The sequence below is a fragment of the Callithrix jacchus genome, chromosome 4 (assembly GCF_049354715.1).
Source record: "Callithrix jacchus isolate 240 chromosome 4, calJac240_pri, whole genome shotgun sequence".
NCBI lineage: Eukaryota > Metazoa > Chordata > Mammalia > Primates > Cebidae > Callithrix > Callithrix jacchus.
This window is the reverse complement of record NC_133505.1, coordinates 58205965-58230012: the sequence shown is the minus strand read 5'-3', so window position 1 is coordinate 58230012 and position 24048 is coordinate 58205965. Positions and strand designations below refer to the sequence as shown.

The 24048-nt window shown below is 36.0% G+C and overlaps 1 protein-coding gene across 1 annotated transcript; it reads left to right on the top strand.

Moving 5' to 3' along the window:
* Window positions 1-8715: 8715 nt before the first annotated feature.
* On the top strand, window positions 8716-12046 carry DEFB110 (defensin beta 110). Its single transcript, XM_078370889.1, has 2 exons — window positions 8716-8773; window positions 11916-12046. Exons 1-2 carry the CDS (start codon window positions 8716-8718, stop codon window positions 12044-12046), a joined length of 189 nt encoding a protein of 62 aa, XP_078227015.1.
* Window positions 12047-24048: the final 12002 nt, after the last annotated feature.

Sequence of the window (24048 nt, the reverse complement as noted above, 5' to 3'; positions counted from 1 at the left end):
AGAGTAAAAGAGTGAAGGATCCAGGAAATGTGACAGGATTGCCAGGCAGCACTAAGAACCATGCTCCCTACTCCTCTGAAACTAGTGACAGTGAATTTGTGCTGAGAACAGTATGTTTTTGTGGTTTTCTCCAACCAAGTTCATTTGTGGGTGTGCAGTCATGATTTAGGCTGAGATGAGACTTGTTCATTGTCAGACCTAAAAGTTGATCACTGATGGATGAATCTTTAGGCTCAGCATGTATAAAGTTATAATAATATTGGGGATAGGTAACTGAAGAGGTCTCTCAAGTGGTAATTATTCTGTAAATATTAAACTACAGTAATTTTATTAGTCTTTCAATCTTTTATTCATTCATTTTTTAGCTCATTCACTCATGCAAACATTATGATCTATTCTGTTTCACTATACAAATTGTTGGCGATTGAGCAGCAAGCAGGATCACTGATATCATCAAGAAGATACTCGAGTGTGAAAGGGGAGGAAATTAAAACACCTTATGCAATTAACTATTGAATTTCAATTGTACTATATAACATTTAAGTGATTTGCTGGCATAATAAGAAAATACGATGTGAAGAACTGTATTACCCTGTAAGAGCTGCCATAAAAAAACACCACAGATTGGATGGCTTAAACAGCAGAAGTTTATCTGTCACATTCTGGAGCCTGAAAGTTTGAGATCAAGATGATAGCAGGCTTAACTTTTCCTGAAGCCTTTCTCCTTGGCTTGCAAGGCTTTTTTTCTTGCTTTGCCCTCACAAGGACATGTGAGGTATGCATCCCCAGTATCCCTCTTCTGATGAGGATGTGATTCTATTAGATTAGAGCCCCACTCTTGTGAGCTCATTTAACTTGAATTACCTCTTTAAACATCCTATCTCCAAATACAATCACATTAAGAATTAGTACTTCAACATAAGAATGACACGTTTGTTTACTGTTCAGTCACTGCATAATAAGAGCCTATGGAGTCAGAAAATAATTTTCTGAAAAAATGAGGTTTAAGCTGTACTCTGGAGAATGAGTAGAAGAAGGTATATTTCTCAATTCTGGTGCAAAATTAGGGGGCAGCTTCTAATACCAGTTTCACATTTGATCCCAAATTGCAAGTCCAGGGGTCTCCAAAACAACTCTCAGTTTTGATAATTCACTAGAAGGGCTAAATGAATTAAATGAAAGTTATTATACTGGTGATTATGGTTCAACATAGTTACATATATATTTAAAGTCAAGAAACAAAAGAGACACATAAAGCAGGCAGAGCTCTGGGAAGTTGCAAGAGTAGAGCTTCCAGTTGTCCTTTTCCAGGGCAATCAGGGACAATGTTACTTTTTCAGGAATGTGTGGCAATACACGTGATGTATCACTGTAGTTAGACTACTACAGTGTCCAGAAATTAAAATGGATACTTCATGACCTGAAATCCCCACACTAGATCACATTGCTTGACTATCTGGTGTGACCCCAGATGTTCAGGCATACAGAGACACTTTATCAAGTATGACATCTCAAGAACTTGGAAGTTATCTCTCAGAAGTAGATGGCAATGACCAGATCTCTCTTTAAGCAGGGTTAAATTCTTTACAACACATCTAGCAAAACATCACTGGGTTACAAAACCCTTACTTCACATTAATGCAATTTAGAAACAAAAAGTGACAAAACAATGAAACAGCTGTGGAAGAGTCTGGAAAAGAACATACACCCTGGAGCCATTCTCCTCTGCTATTCCTTCATCGTATCTCCATCTTTCCAGAGAACTAAAAAAATTATACTAAAAAGAAGGAATCCACCAAGGGGAAACAGAGCTAGCTGCAAATTATATACATATGTGTGTGTGTGTGTGCGCACGTGTGTGTGTGTGATATATACATACATGTATTATTATGTATAGATACATATATTGAAAGGGAAATCAGGTAAATTAGATAACATAGCCAAAAAGTACCTTCTTCTAGCTTCGGAAAGGTACAAAAAATCTTCATTGCTTCTTTTTAGATTATTGACTGAGGGAAAAAGAGAGCTGAAAATGAGTACCAGTGTATTTCATTGTGAGGCCATGAATATGAGGAACTAGAAAATGATGTTTAGGGATTAAAACGGTTGGAATTGGTTTTAAAAAGGAGGTGTTTATCTGAGACTCATTTAGCCAAAAATGTATGCCTGTTGGTAGTAGAATAGAAGATGATAAAATTTTGTAGGTAATAATGCACAGTTTGATTTTTGTTTTTGGAAATACTTGTTTCCTGTATGGTAAATCTTCGTACCTAATTTTAAGAGAAAATATGTCAAGTGTAGAAATAGCATTGTAGCAGAATTAATCTTTGGGCATGCACCACCATAACAAACATTTTTTACAGAATGCCTGTTTACCCACATAATTTAATTTGAAAATGCAACACAAAATTTTGGGGTCCATGTAAGGAATCATTATGGGACAGGGAAGATTTAGAATAAGTATGGAAGAGGTACATTACATAGTATCTTGGAAGAAAGGTTTTAATGATTCTACTGTTACAATGACTGGTTGGTGATCATCACAAATATAAGTCTTATCCAGAATATGAAGGAACATGTTAATGATAATCTGTTTCTGCTCATGTCAAATTTGTGGGTAAGAATTTTGCAGCATAAAGGTTGAACAACACATTCAATCAATTATTGAACTCTCAGGCATTAATCACTACCTTCCTAGATTGTGATCTACTTTAGTTTGACCATTGCTCTCCCATCTATGCACTACAAGACACAACAAGATACTACAAGAATGAGTATGGAAAAGGTCTATTACACAGTCGTTTGTTGTTCAGTCAGTGCATGTTAAGATTCTTCATAGAGCCTGGAAACATTCCTTCATGTCCTTTACTCCCAAATGCCTACTCCTCACAAATTTCAGGTCTTGCCACTATTAAAAAAAAAAATCAGGAATGCTTTTTTTTTTTTGAGAAAAAAGAAAGAAAGAGAGAAAGGAAAAGAAGAATGAAAGAGAGAAAGAAAGAGGAAGAGAAGGAGGGAGAGAGAACTGGAGTGTTGCTTTATTGCCCAGGCTAGAATGCATTCTAAAAATGGGTATTGCAAACCTCTTTTATGCCAATAATTGTGCTTAAAAATGGAGACATGAAGGAATAAGAGAGGAAAATAACAAACAAGCAGCCAACCAATATTTCATTTAAACCTGTGAAATGCTATGCAATTACTGAGGAGTGATTTACTTCTAATTATGTAGTCACTTTTAGAATAGGTGTGATGTGGTACTGATAAGAATGTATGTTTTGTGTATTTGGGATGGAGAGTTCTATAAATGTTTATTAAGTTTACTTGTTCTGGGTCTGAGTTCAAGTCCTCGATATCCCTGTTAATTTTCTGTCTCGTTGATCTGTCTAATATTGACAGTGTGATGTTAAGGTCTCCCAATATTATTGTATGGGAGTCTAAGTCTCTTTATGAGTCATTAAGAACTTGTCTTATGTATCTGGGTGCTCCTGTATTGGGTGCATATGTATTTAGGATCGTTAGCTCTTCTTGTTGCATTGATCCTTTTACCGTTATGTAATACCCTTCTTTGCCTCTTTTGATCTTTGTTGTTTAAAGTCTATTTTGTCTGAGGCGAGAATGCAACTCCTGCTTTTTATTTATTTATTTATTTTTGCTCTCTATTTGATTGGTAAATCTTCCTCCATCCCTTTGTTTTAAGTCTTTGTGTATCCTTGCATGTGAGATGGGTCTGGATGCAGCATACTGATGGGTTTTGGCTTTTTATCCAATTTGCCTGTCTGTGTCTTTTGATTGGGGGATTTAGTTGACTTAAATTTAGGATTAATAATAATATATGTGAGTTTAATACTGCCATTTTGCCCATTAGTTGATGTAAATTCTTCATTATGTTGATGCTCTTTACTTTTTGGTATATTTTGGGGAAGGCTGATACTGGTTGTTCCTTTCTATGTGTAGTGCTTCTTTCAGAAGCCTAGTGGTGATGAAATCTCTAAGTATTTGCTTGTTCACAAAAAAAATTTTATTTTTCCTTTGCTTGTGAAGCTTAATTTGGCTGGAAATGAAATTCTGGGTTGAACGTTCTTTTCTTTAAGGATGTTGAATATTTGCCCCCACTCTCTTCTGGCTTGTAGGGTTTCTGCTGAGAGATCTGCACTGAGTCTCTCTGGCTGCACTTAGCATTTTCTCCTTCATTTCAACCCTGGTGAATCTGATGATTATGTGGCCTGTGGTTGCTCTTCTTGCAGAATATCTTTGTGGTGTTCTCTGTATTACCTGGAGTTGAATATTGTCCTGCCTTGCTAGGTTGAGAAAGTTTTCTGGAATAATATCCTGAAGAGTAATTTCCAGCTTGGATTCATTGTCTTCGTCACACTCAGGTATACCTATCAAACATAGATTAGGTCTTTTCACATAGTCCCATATTTCTTGGAGACTTTGCTCATTGCTTTTTATCCTTTTTTCTCTAATCTTGTCTTCTCATTTTATTTCATTGAGTTGGTCTTCAACCTCTGATATCCTTTCTTCTGCTTGATCAATTCAACTGTTAAAACTTGTGCATACTTCCTGAAGTTCTCGTGTTGTGTTTTTCAGCTTCATTAATTCACTTATATTCCTCTCTAGGTTGTCTATTATCATTAGCATTTTGTCAAACCTTTTTTCAAGGTTCTTAGTTTTTTGCATTGGGTTAGACTATGTTCTTTTAGCTCACAGAAGTTTCTTATTATCCACCTTCCGAAGCCTGATTCTGACAATTCATCACACTCATTCTCCATCAGGCCTTGTTCCCTTACTGATGAGGAGCTACGATCCTCTGAAGGAAGAGAGGCATTCTGATTTCGGATGTTTTCAGCCTTTTTGCACTAGTTTCTTCCCATCTTTGTGAATTTATCCACCTGTCGTCTTTGTAATTGCTGACTTTCAGATTGGGTCTCTGTTTCTTTGTTTTCCTTTGGCAGACGCCCCTCCCCCACAGAGCTGGACCTTCCCGGGTTCAGCTGTGCTTGCTGTGAAACTCTCAACCATCAGTGTTTCCAGTTACTGTTTTTTTGTGGGGGTGGGACCATCCGAGCTTAATCACATGGGTCCCCACCTCGTTGCCCCCTCTTTTTCCTTTCCTAATTGAATGTTTTTATTACTCATAAGGTCATGGTTCTTCAGAACCTATTTTTACTGAAACAATATATATTTTTTGTCTCTGCAGTTTTAGCCATTTTCTTTATTGCTGATTTTGCCATTACTACTGATATTGCATTATCATGCTGCCTGTAAAGGAAGGTTTTAATGATTCTATTGTTACTATGAGTGGTTGGTGATGACCACAAATATAAATCTTACCCAGAATATGAAGGAACATATTAATGCTAACCTGTTTCTGCTCATGTCAAATTTATGGCTAGAAATTTTACAGCATAAATGTTGAACAACACATACAATCACTTACTGAACTCTCAGGCTTTAATCACTGCCTTCCCAGAATGTGATCTATTTTAGTTTGACCATTGCTATCTCCCATCTATGCACTGCTACAAGATGTGAGGGTAGAAGAGAAGCCTGCAGTTTGAGCAAGAAGAGTAGTCTTATTCATAGCTACTTTAAAAAGAGAAAAACAAAAGCAAAATCAAAGATTTAATTCTCATGCTTCTACTCTTCAGACCTCCAATAGGAGATTCTCAGTGGCATGCATTTCCCAGACAACTAGTTATAAAAACATAATTATATACTGTGGATATCATAATCCTTTATATCCCAAGACTAAAGCAAAGAAATGTCCAGCACTTTCTATCCAAGTACTGCTAAACAGAAGTGTTAACTTTTGGTAAACCTCAGGGACTAAATTTGCATCACTGCATGGAGAGAGCCCAAAAACTCCTGAAACTGGTAAGCCTCTTCAGCAAATTCTCAGGATACAAAATCAATGTGCAAAAATCAGAAGCATTCCTATACACCAATAACAGACTGAAAAAGAGACAAATCAAGAATGAACTGCCATTCACAATTGCTACAAAGACAATAAAATACCTAGGAATACAACTAACAAGGAATGTAAAGGACCTCTTCAAGGAGAACTACAAACCACCGCTCAACAAAATAAGAGAGGACACAAACAGATGGAGAAACATTCCATGTTCATGGTTAGGAAGAATCAATATCCTGAAAATGGCCATACTGCCCAAAGTAATTTACAGACTCAACACTATCCCCATCAAGCTACCAATGACCTTCTTCACAGAACTGGAAAAAAACTACCTTAAACTTCATATGGAACCAAAAGAGAGCCTGCATAGCCAAGTCAATTCTAAGCAAAAAGAACACAGCAGGAGACATCACACTACTGGACTTCAAACTATACTACGAGGCTACAGTAATTAAAACAGCATGGTACTGGTACCAAAACAGAGATATAGACCAATGGAACAGAACAGAGGCATCAGAGGCAACACAACATATCTACTACCATAAAATCTTTGATAAACCTGACAAAAACAAGCAATGGGGAAAGAATTCCCTGTTTAATAAATGGTGTTGGGAAAACTGGCTAGCCATGTGCAGAAACAATAAACTGGGCCCCTTCCTGATACCTTACACTAAAATTAACTCCAGATGGATTAAAGACTTAAACATAACACCTGGCACCATAAAAACCCTAGAAGGACATCTAGGCAAAACCATTCAGGACATAGGAGTAGGCAAGGGCTTCATGACCAAAACACCAAAAGCATTGGCAACAAAAGCCAAAATAGACAAATGGGACCTAATCGAACTCCACAGCTTCTGCAAGGCAAAAGAAACAGTCATTAGAGTGAATCGGCAACCAACAGAATGGGAAAAATTTTTTGTAGTTTACCCATCTGACAAAGGGCTGATATCCAGAATTTACAAATAACTAAAACAGATTTACAAGAAAAAATAAACAAGCCCATTCAAAAATGGGCAAAGGATATGAACAGACACTTTACAAAAGAAGACATACATGAGGCCAACAAACATATGAAAAAATGCTCATCACCACTGGTCATTAGAGAGATGGAAATCAAAACTACATTGAGATACCATCTTACGCCAGTTAGAATGGCGATCATTAAAAAATATGGAGACAACAGATGCTGGAGAGGATGTGGAGAAATAGGAACCCTTTTACGCTGCTGGTGGGAGTGTAAATTAGTTCAATCATTGTGGAAGACAGTGTGGCGATTCCTCAAGGACCTAGAAATAGAAATTCCATTTGACCCAGCAATCCCATTACTGGGTATATATTCAAAGGACTATAAATCTTTCTACTACAAGGACACATGCACACAAATGTTCATTGCAGCACTGTTTACAAAGCAAAGACCTGGAACCAACCCAACTGCCCATCGATGATAGACTGGACTGGGAAAATGTGGCACATATACACCATGGAGTATTATGCAGCAATCAAAAACAATGAGTTCGTGTCCTTTGTAGGGACATGGATTAATCTGGAGAACATCATTCTCAGCAAATTGACACAAGAACAGAAAATGAAATACCGCATGTTCTCACTCATAAGCAGGTGATGAACAATGAAAACACATGGACACAGGGAGGGGAGCACTACACACTAGGGTCTATTGGGGGGAATGGGGGGGCAGCCATGGGGGGTTATCTAATTATCCAGCAGATAAATTAGAAAATTCTTCCCTTCACAGGTTTATCTGTATTTAATTTAATTCTCCCATACTTTTACAAGGATTTATTTGTATTCAAATGGACAGATTACGTAATAGGAAATTTTTGAAAATATGTATCAAGAGATTGCTATTTTCATTGACTTCCTAAGATTTTGTGTAATCATTTGAGTTAATATTGATAGCAAATATACTAATCTAATATTGAAAAAAAAAAATTAATACCGAGCAAGGAAAATCGGGCAGCTCCCACTTGAGACTCGGTCTTCTTGATGGCTTACAATCAAGAGGTTTTTTTTGGGGGGGCTTAGAGAGGGCAGTTTTATTGTCTCAGAGGGGCAGGGCTGAGGGAGGGAGTGAGGAGTAACGTCCCCCAGGCCCCAAGGACACACACGCTATCCTTCCCATGGGCCACCGCTCTGGAAGTGACCCACAGAGGCAAGAGGAGGCTCGCACTGCCCCCAGGGTTCTCAGGCTAGGGAGGAACATGAAAGTGACCACATGCTTCTTAGACATGTCATTGGCTGTAAACACAGGGCTGAGGGGGCCTCCTTGCTCTGGAGGGGGTCTTGGTCCATCCTTGGTTGGGGGGTGCCCAGCCCCTTTTTAGGCCTACAGTCTCCAAGAGGGTCAGGGGAACTGGGCAGCTGCTAGGACAGTGTGCTACACCCTGGGCAGGCAGGTGAGCCACAGGCTTGCCACAGACCACAAATACACACACACACACACACAGTGCAATTGAGAGCCTTGGGCCAGGATGCTAGAAGATAGGGATGTAGTTGTCAATCTTAGCGCGGTGGCATTGGGCGATGCACTCAGCAATCGCCCTGGGGAGGGATAGCATGGGGAGAAATGCCAAATGTGGGTGAAGGGGAGGAAGGCAGCAAATCACACTGCCACGTGTGTACCTATGCAACTATCTTGCATGTTCTGCACATGTACCCCAAAACCTAAATAGCAATAAAAAATACTTTCCTTTACAAAAATAAAAATAAAAAGATATGCTCTCTACCTTTCTCTTACTCAAAGATTGCAGAGCTGCTGATTTGGCTGACAGTCTTCAATCATGAAGATTCCTGTCTTTCTCTTTGTTTTATTTTTCTTTATGTCCCTATTGCCACCAGGTAAAATGTAAATATTAATTGAGAGGATAAAATGTCTTTCTGGAGAATTACATCTTGGTTGATGTCAACTGGAGACAAAGGAGTTACCAAATTGTTAGGAGAGTGGTTGGTTATTGTCCCAAGAGTAAATCACAAATAAAGAAAGGACTGTGATCTTATTAAAAAGTAAGGCTCCTGGTGAGTCATATTATTGTGGAAGACAATTTAAAGACCTTGATTAAATGATTACAGGCTAGTTGTCCAGACTGACTGCTGAGATAGAATATTAAAGTATATCCATCTGGATTCTTGAGACATGATGGCCACTGTGTAGTACAATAAAAGTTGGTTTTTCAGTAACCTAATGATTGATTTGGTTATATTATGTTGCATGATTTACTTTAAGAAAAATACTTCTTAAAATGATGTTTTCAACTATTAAGAATTGAGAACTTTAGTGGCTATATTACCTCAGGTCCAATTACATAGCAATAAATACTAATCAGATAATTAAACTTTGGAGTTATTGATACCTTGGTTCAGATTTAGTTTATGCCATGTATTGACTATATAAATCTATCAGATAATTTAAAGTCATTTAGCATCAATTTCCTCATTTGTGAATTAAATATAGTATTTAAGTATACCTTGTAGTATTATAAGGTTAATGATATTTAAATATACAAAGTGCCTAACATAAAATATAATTAATATTAGATTATTCTTAAATAGTATTAAAATTACTTTTACATTGTATTGAAACACCTTAAAAAACAACTAACTTCTAGAAATCTCATCGTGAAACTTTCTTGACAACTATTGCAGGAGAGAGTGGAGGTAATATTCACCATGCTGGATTTCATGCACTTAAACTGTGTACCCTCATTTGTAAACTTTCACTGTGCACATTACTTTTAGATTGGATCAATAGCCAAGGGAAGTATCTTGATGGAGATCATTGAAAGTAGTTTTAACACAGTTCATGGTACTTGAGATAGGAAAAGTAATTTTTTGTGTGTATGTTAAGACCCTGTAAACAATCATTTTACACACACACACAAGAAAATAATTCCACTCACCTTTAGAAAATAAAACAAACAAAACTAATAACTCTAGGGTGTTCTGATTTATGAGTGGTCTAGAACTGCAATAGTTTCCTTTCTGAAGCCCAACTTCATTACTTAGCAGCACAGATGAGACCAAAAAAGTCTAACTCTAACAGTAAGTCTGGTTGTGAGTAAACTCAAACATCTAAGTCTTTTGGATAAAAGACTCAAATCAGCTGAATTATTTTATAATTCAAATAAAATATGTCACACGATAATTAGGAGGATTGTTATTTTATTACATTATTCTAAACCCACGACTAATGGAATTAACAATCAGAGTTTGTTTTTACTAAAACCAAACAGGGATGATCTTAAAATAAAGAAGATTGTTATTTAGTGCGACCACATTTGGATAATAAAATTAGCTCCAGTGTTGTTTTCATCATTTATATGTATGCCTCATGTCACTTGCTTTGGGAAAAAAGGTGAAAACTTTCATGACATTTCAGTATCATTCTAAACCCAAGAGACATTGTGAATGTATATGCATAGTTTCATCTAAAACTGGATTTTTGTGTTTCCTACTTGTACATAAATATACATTTTTGTGTTATACAATAGCTGTTATCTAGAGAAAAGCTATTTGTTGTTTTTGTTACTAGCGGAAAAATGCTAATTTACAATTCCAACTTAAATAATGCTATTCTTTTATTAATACTAGTGCTTGACAGCTGTCATCTCTTATTATTTGTAAATTCCAATTAAGTCAACATACATGCTTCACACCCCTCATGTAGGAAACTGTAAATTGAGGATGCATTTTTAAGCTGGCAAGATAATGCCTTTTCCCTCTGGCATCAAAGACAATAAATAGCATCTCTCTAGATAGTACAAATAAGGAGATATCCATCATTAATTTATACAATAAAAAAGCCTATCTCCTTGCTTAAAATATATGGCAAAAAATTAAAAATAATATGTATAATTTTTTTTCTAAAATGTCTAGTTACTCAAAGTAACAGTGAGACAGTATGCCAACATAACTTCACTGAAGGCAGAGAACATGAATTGGGTTGTCAGTACCATTGACGCCATCTCAGATGAATCCTGTATGTTCAGAACCTAGGGAAAGAGCACTGTTCACATACCTTCAGCACTGATGTTTGATAATTTACCATTACATTTAATGCTTTTACTTTGGGTATCTTCCTTCCTATGTGACCTTTCTAAACATTTAAACATTTCTTGAGATGAAATATTAAGTCTTATGGCCATATATAGATGAGCTCATCAGTTGGTATATGCTATGATAATGCAATACTGAGTACCTTATAAAGAAGATTCTGAAACAAGGAAACATAGGGACATGTTGACTGATATCAACCCCTTCTCACTGAACTTAAGTTTTGTCATTCATGACAACAATCATTCTCTCAGCAAACCAGTCTCCTTCCTAGTCTTAAATCTTTGAATATTAAAAGAACTTTTCTTATCCCAGTGTCTGCTAGGTTTTTTTCACTCCTCTATTAAAAGAGATATCTAAAAAGATTCAAGCAAGATAGCAGTTTAAGCAACACTAACTAATCTTCCCATTTTAAATCCTAAAACAAAAATGTTTAAATGTTTACCTATTTTTTAAATTGAAGAAAAAAGCCTTTGGGAGGTGATGGGATCATAGGTATTTGTATACGCCCAAATTAATCAATTTGCACACACTAAATATGTGCAATTCTTTTTATAGCAACTACACCTCAGTAAAGCTGTTTAAAAATATTAAGTTTGGTGGGCAGTAGGTAAGTAGCCATAAAAATATGCAGTATTCATTCCAGAACTACTTGGAACCTCACAATTTTTATTTAGAAGTTCTCAGGGAAAACTAACTTTTAACAACTAATGGATAAAGCCAGAAGTTGGAGAGGAAATTAACAATGAAAGAAAAAGTATCACAAAACAATCATCACCAGAAAAGTAGCAAAACAAATGACTTCCCAAGTCCCTACCCCAGAATGCAAGTGCCATGCTTATTTTCACGTCAACAACTATTTATTCCAACTTGGGATCTTAAGGCACTTATGGTGACTCAATGGTTTATGTACTTTTTTTCCTTTTAACAGTGAAATGTGCCATGACAGATACCTATAGTTGCTTTGTCATGAGAGGTAAATGTAGACATGAGTGCCATTATTTTGAAAAAACAATTGGTTTCTGCACAAAACTAAATCAACTGTTGTATGTAGAAGTTTGAAATAAAAATCAGCATCACTGAAAAGTAAAGCACAGTGAGTACAATGATTAGTAATAAATGGAACTGAATTAACAACCATTGTCCAGTCTGTGATGTTCTCTTGGTTACATAGCATCATTTGAGGAGCTATGTTTTCTCCTAAGAATCTGAGAGTAGTGGGAGCCATCCAGCATGTAAAGGAGCTCTAGGGAAACATTTCATCATTTTGGATATCAATGTTCTACTAATTAGCAGAAGAAAGATAAATTACACAAAGAAGTCTTAATGACATAAGTAATTATTATGTCTTCAAATAAAGGTATCCAAAGTAATAGGAGTTTAGAAAGATCAAAGAGAATGAACAAATAGCACTTTCATCAGGTCATGGATCAAGAGATCTTATTCACTGCAAGCAGGGAGACATAGCATCAGTTCAGTCCTTCAGGATTTTTGTATTTGTTCTTTTGAAAAGGAAATTTTTAAAAATAGGCCATATATGAAAGTAAGGCATAGGTGTATTGCGTCTGAAACAGGAAACTGGAGAGGTCTGACGAAAGATGGAGATGTTTCATAACTAATATCTACTGAATAGGAAATGCAGAATTCAGTGTGAATAGTACAAAAATAATTAAATCAAAAAAAGCATTAGGAACTTTACTGATAGTGATATCATCTTTATAGCTAATACTAATGTAAAAGCTTCACAACATTTTGAGATACAGAAATGTTTTTGATGATCACAAAATCTCTATGAGGTAATGCAGTGTCCATGAAACATATAAGAAAACTTCAGAGCACAGATCCTGGAACCAAATTCCCAGAATTCTAGTTCTGAGAGCAAACACTGTGTACATTTTTATTAGATTAACCTGCTTGTTAAACATATTTAGAAAGTTTGTGAGGTCAAACAGCTATTCAATAAATTTAATAGATTGATAACTTAAGGTCTGCCTTACAATGAACACAAGTCTGAATGCTCCCTTCCTTTGAAATCATCACAGGTAGTTTGAGGAAGAGGGTGAGGTAAATACTGAGTTGAACATGGAGGCTGCATTTGAAACTAAACAACAGACATAAGAAACGAGAAATAGGCAGCCAGGGGTGGTTTGATTGCCTGAATGTCCACATTTGACAACTAGCACAGGTTAATAAGCTGCTGAGATAAACTTCTAATTAGATTACTCTGACAGTCATGTAATAGATGCTTAAAGTTTCATTCATTTTCTCTTTTATCACTTTTCCTTACACACACAACTTTCCAGATTAATTCTAGCAACTGAGAATTTTATAAAAGAGTAGAAAAGATGTAACTCCTTGCATAATTAGCTTTCAAACCAGTTTTTTTCTTTAACTGAGTATAAATCCATAGAAGCAAAAACTCACTCCCTAGCCTACAGCATTAATTCCTAGATCGTTTTGAATACAGTCACTTTTACAGTCAAGAAACAACAGATACTGGTGTGACTGCAGAGAAAAAGGAATTTTATACTGTTGGAGTGTAAATTAGTTAAACCATCATGGAAGACAGTGTGGCAATTCCTCAAAGATCTAGAAGAAGAAATACCATTTGACCCAGCAATCTCATTACTGGGTATATACCAAAAGGAACATAAAACATTCTATTATAAAGATACATGTACATGTATGTTCATTGCAGCACTATTTACAACAGCAAAGACATGGAATAAACCCAAATGCCCATCAATTGTCAATGATAGACTGGATAAAGAAAATGTGGTACATACACACCATGGAATAGTATGCAGCTATAAAAAAAGAATGAAATCACATTCTTTGCAGGGACGTGAATGGAGGTGGAAGTCACATCCTCAGCAAACTAATACAAGAACAGAAAACCAAACACCGCATGTTCTCCCTTATAAGTGGGAATTGAATGATGAGAGCGCATGGACACTTGTCGGGGAATAACACACACTGAGGCCTCTTGGAGGGTGAAGGGAGGGACAGCATCCGAAAGAATACCTAATAGATGCTGGGCTTAATACCTGGGTGATGGGTTGATTTATGCAGCAAACAACCATGGAATACATTTACCTATGTAATAAAACTGTACCTCCTACACAGGTACTCCAGAATTTAAAATAAAAGCTGAAGACAAAAGAAGACCACTTTTACACAAAATGTCATGTTTCTTCCATAGGAGAATATTTGCAATTGTAGCATCTAAAAAGTTTAAGGAACTATAGAATGACTAGAAAGTAATCTACATGTGTATACAAACATGCATACATACACATGTGTGTGCATATAGATATGCCAGGTATGTAACTAGGTAGATAGATATACATAAGTTTTTATTCATTTACTCTACAGATAATATTTTTATGCATTTGAACTCACCAATCACTTCCAATCAACTTCCTGATGAATCTTAGCAAACAAATTGGGTGCCATTGGCATAGATAGTTTTAGAAAATGTCTATAAATTCAGTATTTCAGTATCAGACTCACCAGGGCACATGAGAGTCAAAAATCTTGTTGGCTTAATCTGTACTACAAAATTTTCATTTTCACTAAGATTTGAAAATGATGAAATCAACTCGTCAGCCAAGCTGGCTCTATTCTAGTTCTGAAGTCAGAACCCAAGCACATTACCATGAAGCTGATAAAAGCCATCACTTAACTGAGAAATGGGCCACTTTACTGTGAAGTGTTTATTACTGATACCTGATTAATAGATTGTCTACTTAACCCTCTGACAGATGCTAAAGAATATTATTAATGCCAATTGTGACAAAAGTTATATAAGTGGTAGTGATTCATCCACTTAAGTCAAAGGGTCCCATCTCTCTAAATCTCAATTGAAACTTTATTTTCTAAGTATCTTGTTTTTGTCTATTGCTAGCAGAAACTTCAAAAAGTTTCAACAGATTTGAGTCTCAAATTAGAAGGTATTAGATTTTAGTCTCTTCTCTCTCAGAAAGTCACAAGAATCCTTTTGCTGTCGTTAGCTGTACTGTGTTAATCAGCATTCAATGTCAACTGTTCTAAAAAAATGAAAACAATATAAAATAATAAAATTGCCCTTATATTACCCAGAAAAAGTTATTAAATAGACCACCAGTATGGTCATGAGATAAGTAAATGAAATAGGGCAAGATACATTGGCCTTGCTAATTTGCCAATTTATTAAATTATCAAATGACCAGGTTGACAAGTCAAAAGTTGGGAAAACAGAAATCTTATAGATCAAAAACTACTATTTTTAGCAGATGAGAAGACAAAATAAACGTGAAATGTTTGCCACATTTAGAGAAGAGAGCCAGAAGTTAACTGAGTCCCTCTTTAACATAAATACCAATTCAATAATTCCTTAATTTTAACTAGTTATGGAGAGTAAGCATGCAAACTCATATTACTTTTACTTTTTATGTCTCCTAGTTTCCATTTAATTGCATTTCAACTTTCATTTAAAAATGTAAAACTGCAATGGAGCCTCACAGTGTAATGTTAAACTTTCTGCTAGCCAAGTTAAAAGGAAAAAATAGCTGTATAGCTTCTATTTTTTTAATTTAAAAATAAGCTTTAAATTTTTCCATTCTAAAGTTACATTCAATTTTATAAAAAGTGAGAATATGAAATGCTGGCAACTACCATAGAAATTAAGAGCATCTTGCGAAATTCTCTATTTGAGAACTGGGCAGCGATGCATCAGAGACTTTCTCAAGGTTCAGAAAAATATATGACCAGAGCCTCAATCCGTAGGCTTTCAGAACAAAGGACGAGGTTTGACTTTCATTTCCACCTAGGTGTTTTGGTATCCCCTGCCAATGTGGGTATGTTCTATCTGACAACACCTTGAGTCACAAAGAATCTGATTCTGGATGTTTTCCTCTTGTATCTTTTGTATATGAGAGACAGAAAAGACAGAAGTAGGAGGGAAAATTTGGCAAACATTAAAAATTATTTTGAGGAAAAGTGAACTTCTGCTCTCAGAGCTGGAACTTGAAGAACAAACACAACTGGTTCATCCTTCTTGGTAATTTCAGGGATTAAATTAACTCCAAAAGCTCAATGTTAGTTGTTCTTAAGTCTGAAAAAAATTTATATTAAATAGTGAATAGATAAGTCTTTTACCTAATGCAAAAGGTAAAGAAAAGGTATTTAATTGGCTTCCTGTTGTCCAGAGGGTAATGAGGAAAACTAGCATATAGGCAAGTAAATCAGCCAGAGGCCACAACATGGGATGGAGAATGCTTAGCTGATGTGGACACAGGGAGAAGCTGCTGGAAGGATGTTGCAATAATCCATGTTATGAGGACAAGTACCTGATCTAAGAGGGTCAGAGGACAGATTTGAGACATTTTAGCAAGTGTTTTATTCTTAAATCATACTCTAGATTGGATAACACGAATACTAGTACAACTCTAAGAGAAATTCACATTATGCCATGTTTCCACTTGGAAGTATATAAATAAGTATATACCCTCTTCAAAGAATGGAAGAAAAAGATCTTATTCTTCTAATTCACTTTATCAGTACTTTTTATCAGTATTTTCAAGTTTTTAAGGATAATGGTGAAACCACAGAGTATTATTTATGAGGACTTGACCAATTTTAGAATTAACAGGATGTAAAAGAAGTTCTGAAATCTTCCCTGGAAACTTTCACAAGTTTTCCATGGTCCTCAGGATGTAATGCAGGCCTCTTGATTAGGCTAAACAATCTACTCCTCACCTTACACGTGATAGCTTAGTTATACCCAATTTGTTTTAACACTTCCCTCCAGTCTTTTACACATGCAATTCTCTCTTCCTAGAGCATCCTCCATCCTTCCTCACCTAGCTAACTAGTCTTTCAAGTCATATCTTAGAAACCGTCACCTATGAGAAAACTTTATGTATCTTTCTCCCCACTCCAAGTGATCCACCTAATATTCTATAACATCACTATAACTCAGAACTGTATGTGCCTATTTAAGTATTTTTATCTGCGTGTCACATTAGGCTATAAGCTTCATAAACGTGAAAACTCAGCTTCTTATTTACTATAGTATTCTCAATACCCAGGGTCTCTTCTAAGACAATTTGTCAGTAAAAATTTATGGAATAAATAAAGGAATAAAAGAGAGAGCTAGGCATATTGTGAGAGGGAAGAAGAATGGAAGAAAAAATAAATGTGACATTTACACCAAACCCAAAAGGCAAGTAAATATCCAGGCCCCAAGTCACTAACAGTGATTCAACTGTGTTGTGCAGCCTGTTTCTATCTACAAAGAATATAGTTGCTTCCTTAGCAAGAATATGAACAGACTCTGGTGTCTAACTGAGATCGGAGATCAATAGGACTTGCTTATCAGACCTGTTACAACCCTGCTGATCAAAATAGGATGCTGCAAAGAAATTGGCCAAAGCCAGCTAGAACCATGATGGCAAAAAAGTAACCTCTAATTACACTCCCTGTATATTTTCATTTTCATGCTGTAAGACACTACCATCAGCACCAGGACAGTTTACAAACGTCGCCATTGCAACAACCTGGAAGTTACCTTACATGGTTCCAGGAATGCCTCACCTCTTTTTCAGGAAGTTCATGAATAACCCACAACTTATTTAGCAAATAATTTAAAATGGGTATAAATAAAGTTAGCCAGTGATCCACAAGTGCTACTCTAGGCCACTCTGCCTATGAGAAAGCCCTGCTCTGTCATTGGATCTGCCATTTTGCTGTACACTGTTGCTCTAATAAATTTGTCTTCTTCTACTGTCTGCTCATTCTTAAGTGCTTTCCTGAGCAGTTAAGAACCCCACTGTGGTAAGCCTCAATTTTGGGGTTCACCTTCCTCATAATCAAAACATGAATATTACCGTCCTGTCTCCTGGCATATCTTTTTCTCTACCTACAGACTGCAACAACTGGAAGTGAACAAGCTTACTATGAAAGGCAGAAGAAAAAGTTTAGCATTTTTCTGATCCTGGCTCATGTACATACTCAGTATTTCAATGAACAAAATAACACCAGCAGTGAACATGCACTGACCCTGTGCATATGTGTTGATGACTTAGGCATTGATTGAGAAACCAGTACTTTCATTGTGTTTCTGAAAGTAGTAGAAAGTAGTGACTAAGAAGCTAGAAGTTTCTCTGGGGTAAGAGATTTCTGTGGGAGTAGATAAATCAAAAAGGTGAGAAAAGATTCACGATGATTAATTCTTCATGCTTTAAAATTTGATTGCCCAGGTTTGAATACAGCTTCACTATATCCTTAGCCATGGGATTTGAATAAAATCATCACAAGCTCTCCAAACCTCTGTGTCCCCATCTATAAAATTAAAATTACCCTAACTGCATGTTTGACATGTTTAATATGAAGGTAAAATGAAATAAGTCAAGTACAGTTTATATGCAGAGTAGTATGTCAATAATGTTAAAATAATAATCATTATTATCATAATTATATCAATAATACTATACTTGTTTAAGGTTTCAAATCTACATATATATGTGCAGAGGTCATCTGGTAATAATAAGAAACCAAGTCATCTGTAGAAAGATGAAAATGAGTAAGATCTTCAAATGTGGATAGAATTGAAAAATCTCAAGGAATATTTCCTAAGGCAAAAAAGTCATCCTGGGATAATTCAACCTTTTGGTTTCTGCGTTGTTTCTTGTCTATGTTCTGAGTAAGGAAGCAAGCTAGGACTAGTACAATTTTCTCAGATGACCTAGAAGCATTAGACAACTTGACATAGTAATAAAAACCTTCTGGATTGTATAAGATGGCCAGGATAACTTAGTTATAAAGGTCAAGGCCACACAACGTTAACTATAAGGTACAAGGTGGTTCTCAAGTCGCAATCTATCTGCCGCTTCTTGGAGAAGGAAGAAAAAGCAGCAAGCCAAAATAATAAACTACTACAGTAACTGTATTTATATAAACAAATGTGACTCCTATAGTTAAATCTTTTGGCAAATGTAGTAATGATGATAATAATCATTAGAGATAGGAGAAAAAGCTTTAATGTTCTACACCACGGTAGGATGACTATAGTTAACAATAATGTATTATGTAGTTTCAAATAGCTAGAAGTACATTCCTGAAACAAAGAAATAATAAACATTTGAGATGATGGATATGCTAATTACTCTGATCTGATCGCTATATTATACATATTGAAACATTACTATGTACCCCATGAATATGTACAATATTATTTGTAAAATAAAAATATAGTTTCAAAAACAAATTACTTCTTATTTCCTACACATTTTATTTCCAAACATAATTAACTGTGTAGGTCTGGTGTGTCATAATAGAATCATAAACACATCTGCAGTTCCCGGGAATACATGGTTGATTGACTTTTTCCAAACATTTTCTTTACTAATTATATCTACTACCACTAATTAAATGAAAAGAAATGAATTCAAAATCTGTGGCTCTAACCTTCATTTTCTTTCTCAACACAAGATGCAACTATGGTTATTTGATATCTCTTATGAAAATTCTGTAGATTCTTTGAACTGAATTCTACCAGAATGATTTTTTTCTCTTTTCTCACCTCTGATAAACTGATTTCTCCTATACTGATGAGCATTACAGGCATCACAGGCCACCTAAAGGACAGGAATGCTCTCTCATCCTCTTCTGTAAGTACATTTATTCCAGTTCCTAAATAGTTCTGGAAAATTCTCTTTCCATTCTTGCTAACACTGCACTGATCAAGCTCCCATTGTTCCCTCTGACTGCCCCACATTCATGAAAAATGATTACAATAATGTCTGCCTTTCGGGCAAGTCCCTACCCAACTTTTAGAAAATGTCAATAAGATGCAAATCCATCACCTCATGCCAGCATCTGAGTTAGCACTAAGTGCCACTCCAATGCTGAATAAAAGAGACTATAGGTTTCAAGAAGTCTGTAACAAACATGTATTTATTAGTATGATCACTGTCAAAATCACATAAACCCAGTTTCTAACCTTTCCTTGATGCACAGTGTTCTGGGAAAAAATGTACTGAGAAAATGGCATTAAAATTAGGACGTGAGGAACGAGGAAAAGTTAGGTAGAATGTGTATATGTAACTGGGGAGTAGGGAAGGTTGCGGGGAATAATTTTGAGATGTTTCCGGTAAATGGAGCAAGTGAGTATGTAAAAGTTCTAAGGCAGAAAAGAGCAAAGACATATTATGTATAACAGAGAAAGTTTACTATGGTTGGAAAAGAAAGCAGAGGTGGTACAGAAAGAAGCTAAAGATGGAAGTTTAGGTGAGTCAAGGTCATGAAGGATCATGTTAAGTATATGAAGGGGAAAAAAGGAAGTCCAAATGGGAGGCTCCCTTATCACAGCCTTATTCTATTTTTGTCACATAATTTCTGCCATAGCTGTATTTCAGCTTTAAGTTTTCCTTTTTGCTATTCTTAAAATTACCTTGACAATTAACTACTAGTTCTCATCTATTTCCAAAATTACTGCTGAATTGTAGTTTCATCACCTGGAATTTTCCAACTAATATTTCCTTCCTTCATGCCAACCTTGGTCTCTGATTTTAAAATCTAGATGAAATCTGGATATGTCACCTTTCCTCATCATGATATTTGGACCATGGAGATCCACAAGTGCTTAATGAGGAGCTGAAGTGTCTGGACTCCTTATTCCCTCTAGTGCCACATGGCTGGCACTTCTGAATATATGACATTTGTCCTCCCTGATTGGCTATCAGTGATTAGTTGTCATAGCCTGCTATTCACTTCTTACTCCAGTAGATTACCATGAATTATAATTTCATAGCTTCACCAGAATAACATTTACAAAAGAAAATTTGTAAAATTGCCCTAATTTTGAAACATGCTGATGATTCCTCATTCATATAGAATATTGAGTCTGCCAGTGTCACCATGTCACCATGACCTATTCTTCTTCTTAACTTTTCACATCTAGTGACATTCATAACTCTGAGACTGTGCTTATTGAGTTATATTTCAGTAACTTCCTTTAGTTTCGGTCTATAAAGTTCCTCATTTTTCAAAATACATGACTGTTGTCCTCTATAAAGCCTTTTCTACTTTTTCATCTTTGGGATAAATAATTTTCATAATATATTCTGATACTCATAAACCACTTAAGAATATTGTCAGGATGCAACAATGCTTGTGTTACACTCCATAGTTACAACATAGAAACTTACTCCTCATTACGTCTTACACACTGAAATTAAAATTTCTAATTTAGACATCTAAAACAGTACACCAATAAGACAAATATTGAAACAAAACACTTAGTGGTTAAAATGCTGATATTTATGGAATCCTGAAGGAATCTTGATTAACTGGAATTTTATCATACAAAACATTAGTAAACATATATACTTATATATTTTCTTTGAAATATACTACCTCCTGTGTGCTACCCTAGCCACATGGACAGATGTTATCACACACTTACATGCACACACTTTTCCTGAGTTGTCTCCTTATGAGTTTTTCTCTGACACAAGATTAAAATTTAAAATATAAAGATAGAAATTATGCCTGAGTAATTTCACTGTCCTTCCATATTTGGCTAGTAAGTAGTTATTGAATAAATTAATAGAACCATCACAATACTCAGCATAAGGCCACAATCAAAATAAATGAAGTATTATATACACCTATATATTAACTTTATAACGTTTCTTTGTTTGGAATATTCCCAATAAGCATATCAAACTATATATTTAGATCAAATTTTGAAAAGTTACCTCGGCAAAGTCTGCTAAGGATATATTTGAGAGACATCAGCCTTCTCACATCTGGAATAAGTAGGAGGGCTGTAAAGAAAAGGATGACATCTCTAAAACACATTCCTTTCCCAACCAACAAATGTTATCTCTTTTGACAGAAAATATGCCATTCTTAGACAATCACTTCAGAATATCTTTTAAGGAAATTCTATGACTCTGCTCTAGGTTCTTAATCCTACCAGTATGGGTCAAATAAAAATAAATTGTATTTGCCAGTCTTCTTATACCCTCTACCACTCTTTGATGTGGCTAAGTCCACAGAGAGCCATTGGAATTTCCTCTCCTGACAAAAATTGAGAAAAATTATGATGACACAAGTGTCATGTGCATTCCTTTTTTATTATTTTTAATGACAATCTTCCTCTGTTGCCCAGGCTGGAGTGCAGTGGCATAATCTTGGCTCGCTACAACCTCTGCCTCCCAGATTCAAGCGATTCTCCTGCCTTGGTCTCCTCAGTCTCCTGAGTAGCTGCGATTACGGGTGTGTGCCACCACACCTGACTAATTTTTGTGTTTTTAGTAGAGACAGGGTTTCACCATATTGACCGGCTGGTTATGAACTCCTGACTTCAGATGATCCTCCCACTTCGGCCTCCCACTAAGTGCTGGGATTACAGAGGTTAGCCACCATGCCGGTCCCGTCCTGGGCATTCTTTTTGGTATTCCAGGAATTGGAACATTTCCTCTTTAGAATTTTCTCTTTCATCCATTTGCTTTTCATTAAAGGTGAGGTGAAGATCCAATAAAAATAATTAGAACTTTACCAGATATTTGTGAGCATATTGCCATTAATATTACCATTGCTGAATGCCACTGACTCAGGTTCTTCATTTGCTTTAGAGTAGTACCTCGATGGCCACATCCAAAAATTCATGGGGATATGTGGGAATTTTGGAAGTGACAGATTTACACATGGAACCAGTGTTCTCTTACCTTTTTTACAAGGTAGACTGTCTCTGTTTCTGTTTACATCTTTGCTGCTTATGCTAAGAATGCTGACCACTAGGCAGAGCGATCTTCTGCTAGAGGCTTTCTTGAACCCTCAAAGAACCGAAGCTGTCATCTGTCCTCTAGGAATTGATTTGAATATAATATTTTGTTCTCTTGTTCTCCCTCTCACCTAAACCCTTTCTTGTGTGTTGGCTTTAAGCAGTGCTAATTCAGGCCCCAGGTAACATAGGTGAACCGTAATCTATAATCAATACATTTCCACAGCTACTTGAACACTCCTTTCATTAAAGTCTTAAAAACAGGCCGGGCACGGCGGCTCACACCTGTAATCCCAGCACTTAGGGAGGCTGAGGAGGGCTATCACGAGGTCAAGAGATCAGACCATCGTGGCCAACATGGTGTAACCCCGTCTCTACTAAAAAGTACAAAAATTAGCTGGGCGTGGTGGGCCTGTAGTTCCAGCTACTCGGGAGGCTGAGGCAGGAGAATTACTTGAACCCTGGAAGTCGAGATTGCAGTGAGCCGTGATTGCGCCACTGCACTCCAACCAGGCGCCTGACGACAGAGCGAGACTCTGTCTCAAAAAAAAAAACAATCGGCCCTTTAGGCTGATTGGCCAATTGAAATCACCAAGCCGTTTCTCCCTGGTAGCATGGCTGAATTCTTACTTAAGCCTAAATATAAAGCTCCTAAATATATAATTTATCTACAAATGTATAACAAGGATTATAGCATACTATTCCTTCAGTTGCCCAAAGTCAAATTGCATCTTCATCTAGTTATTGTAGAATGTCCCTGTTTAATACTTCTTAGAAAATAGGTGGCATCTGTATTTTCTAAGATTACATTTTCCTTTCATTCAGGTAATGGCTTTCCTTGAATTCTATCAACCCTCTGCACCCAGGGTTTAAAATCTCTCATATAATGTCTCTGAAGAGCTAACACAGTTCTTGCCGGAGGAGGTGAGATAAATATTCTTTATTCCAGAGACTCTGAGGAGCCCAGTAGCTATGTGGAGGTATGAAGGTAAGTGCAGTGGTGGGAAAAGGGGAGGAGATTTATTGCAATAAATACTACTAGTCTGCATTTATGGAATATTTTGAGCACCAACAGTGGAGTGATAATAAATTGAGTATAATCATACAATGAAATTCTATATAGCAATGAGAATAAATGATCTTCAACTACCCAACAACATTGTTTACTGTTTATATTTTCTATAGAATATATTTTGATATAATTAATAATAAATCTTACAAAAATATTGCATGAGAGAAGTCTGATACAATGAAATAAATGCTATGTAAAAAGGTTCATTTTTCGTTATCA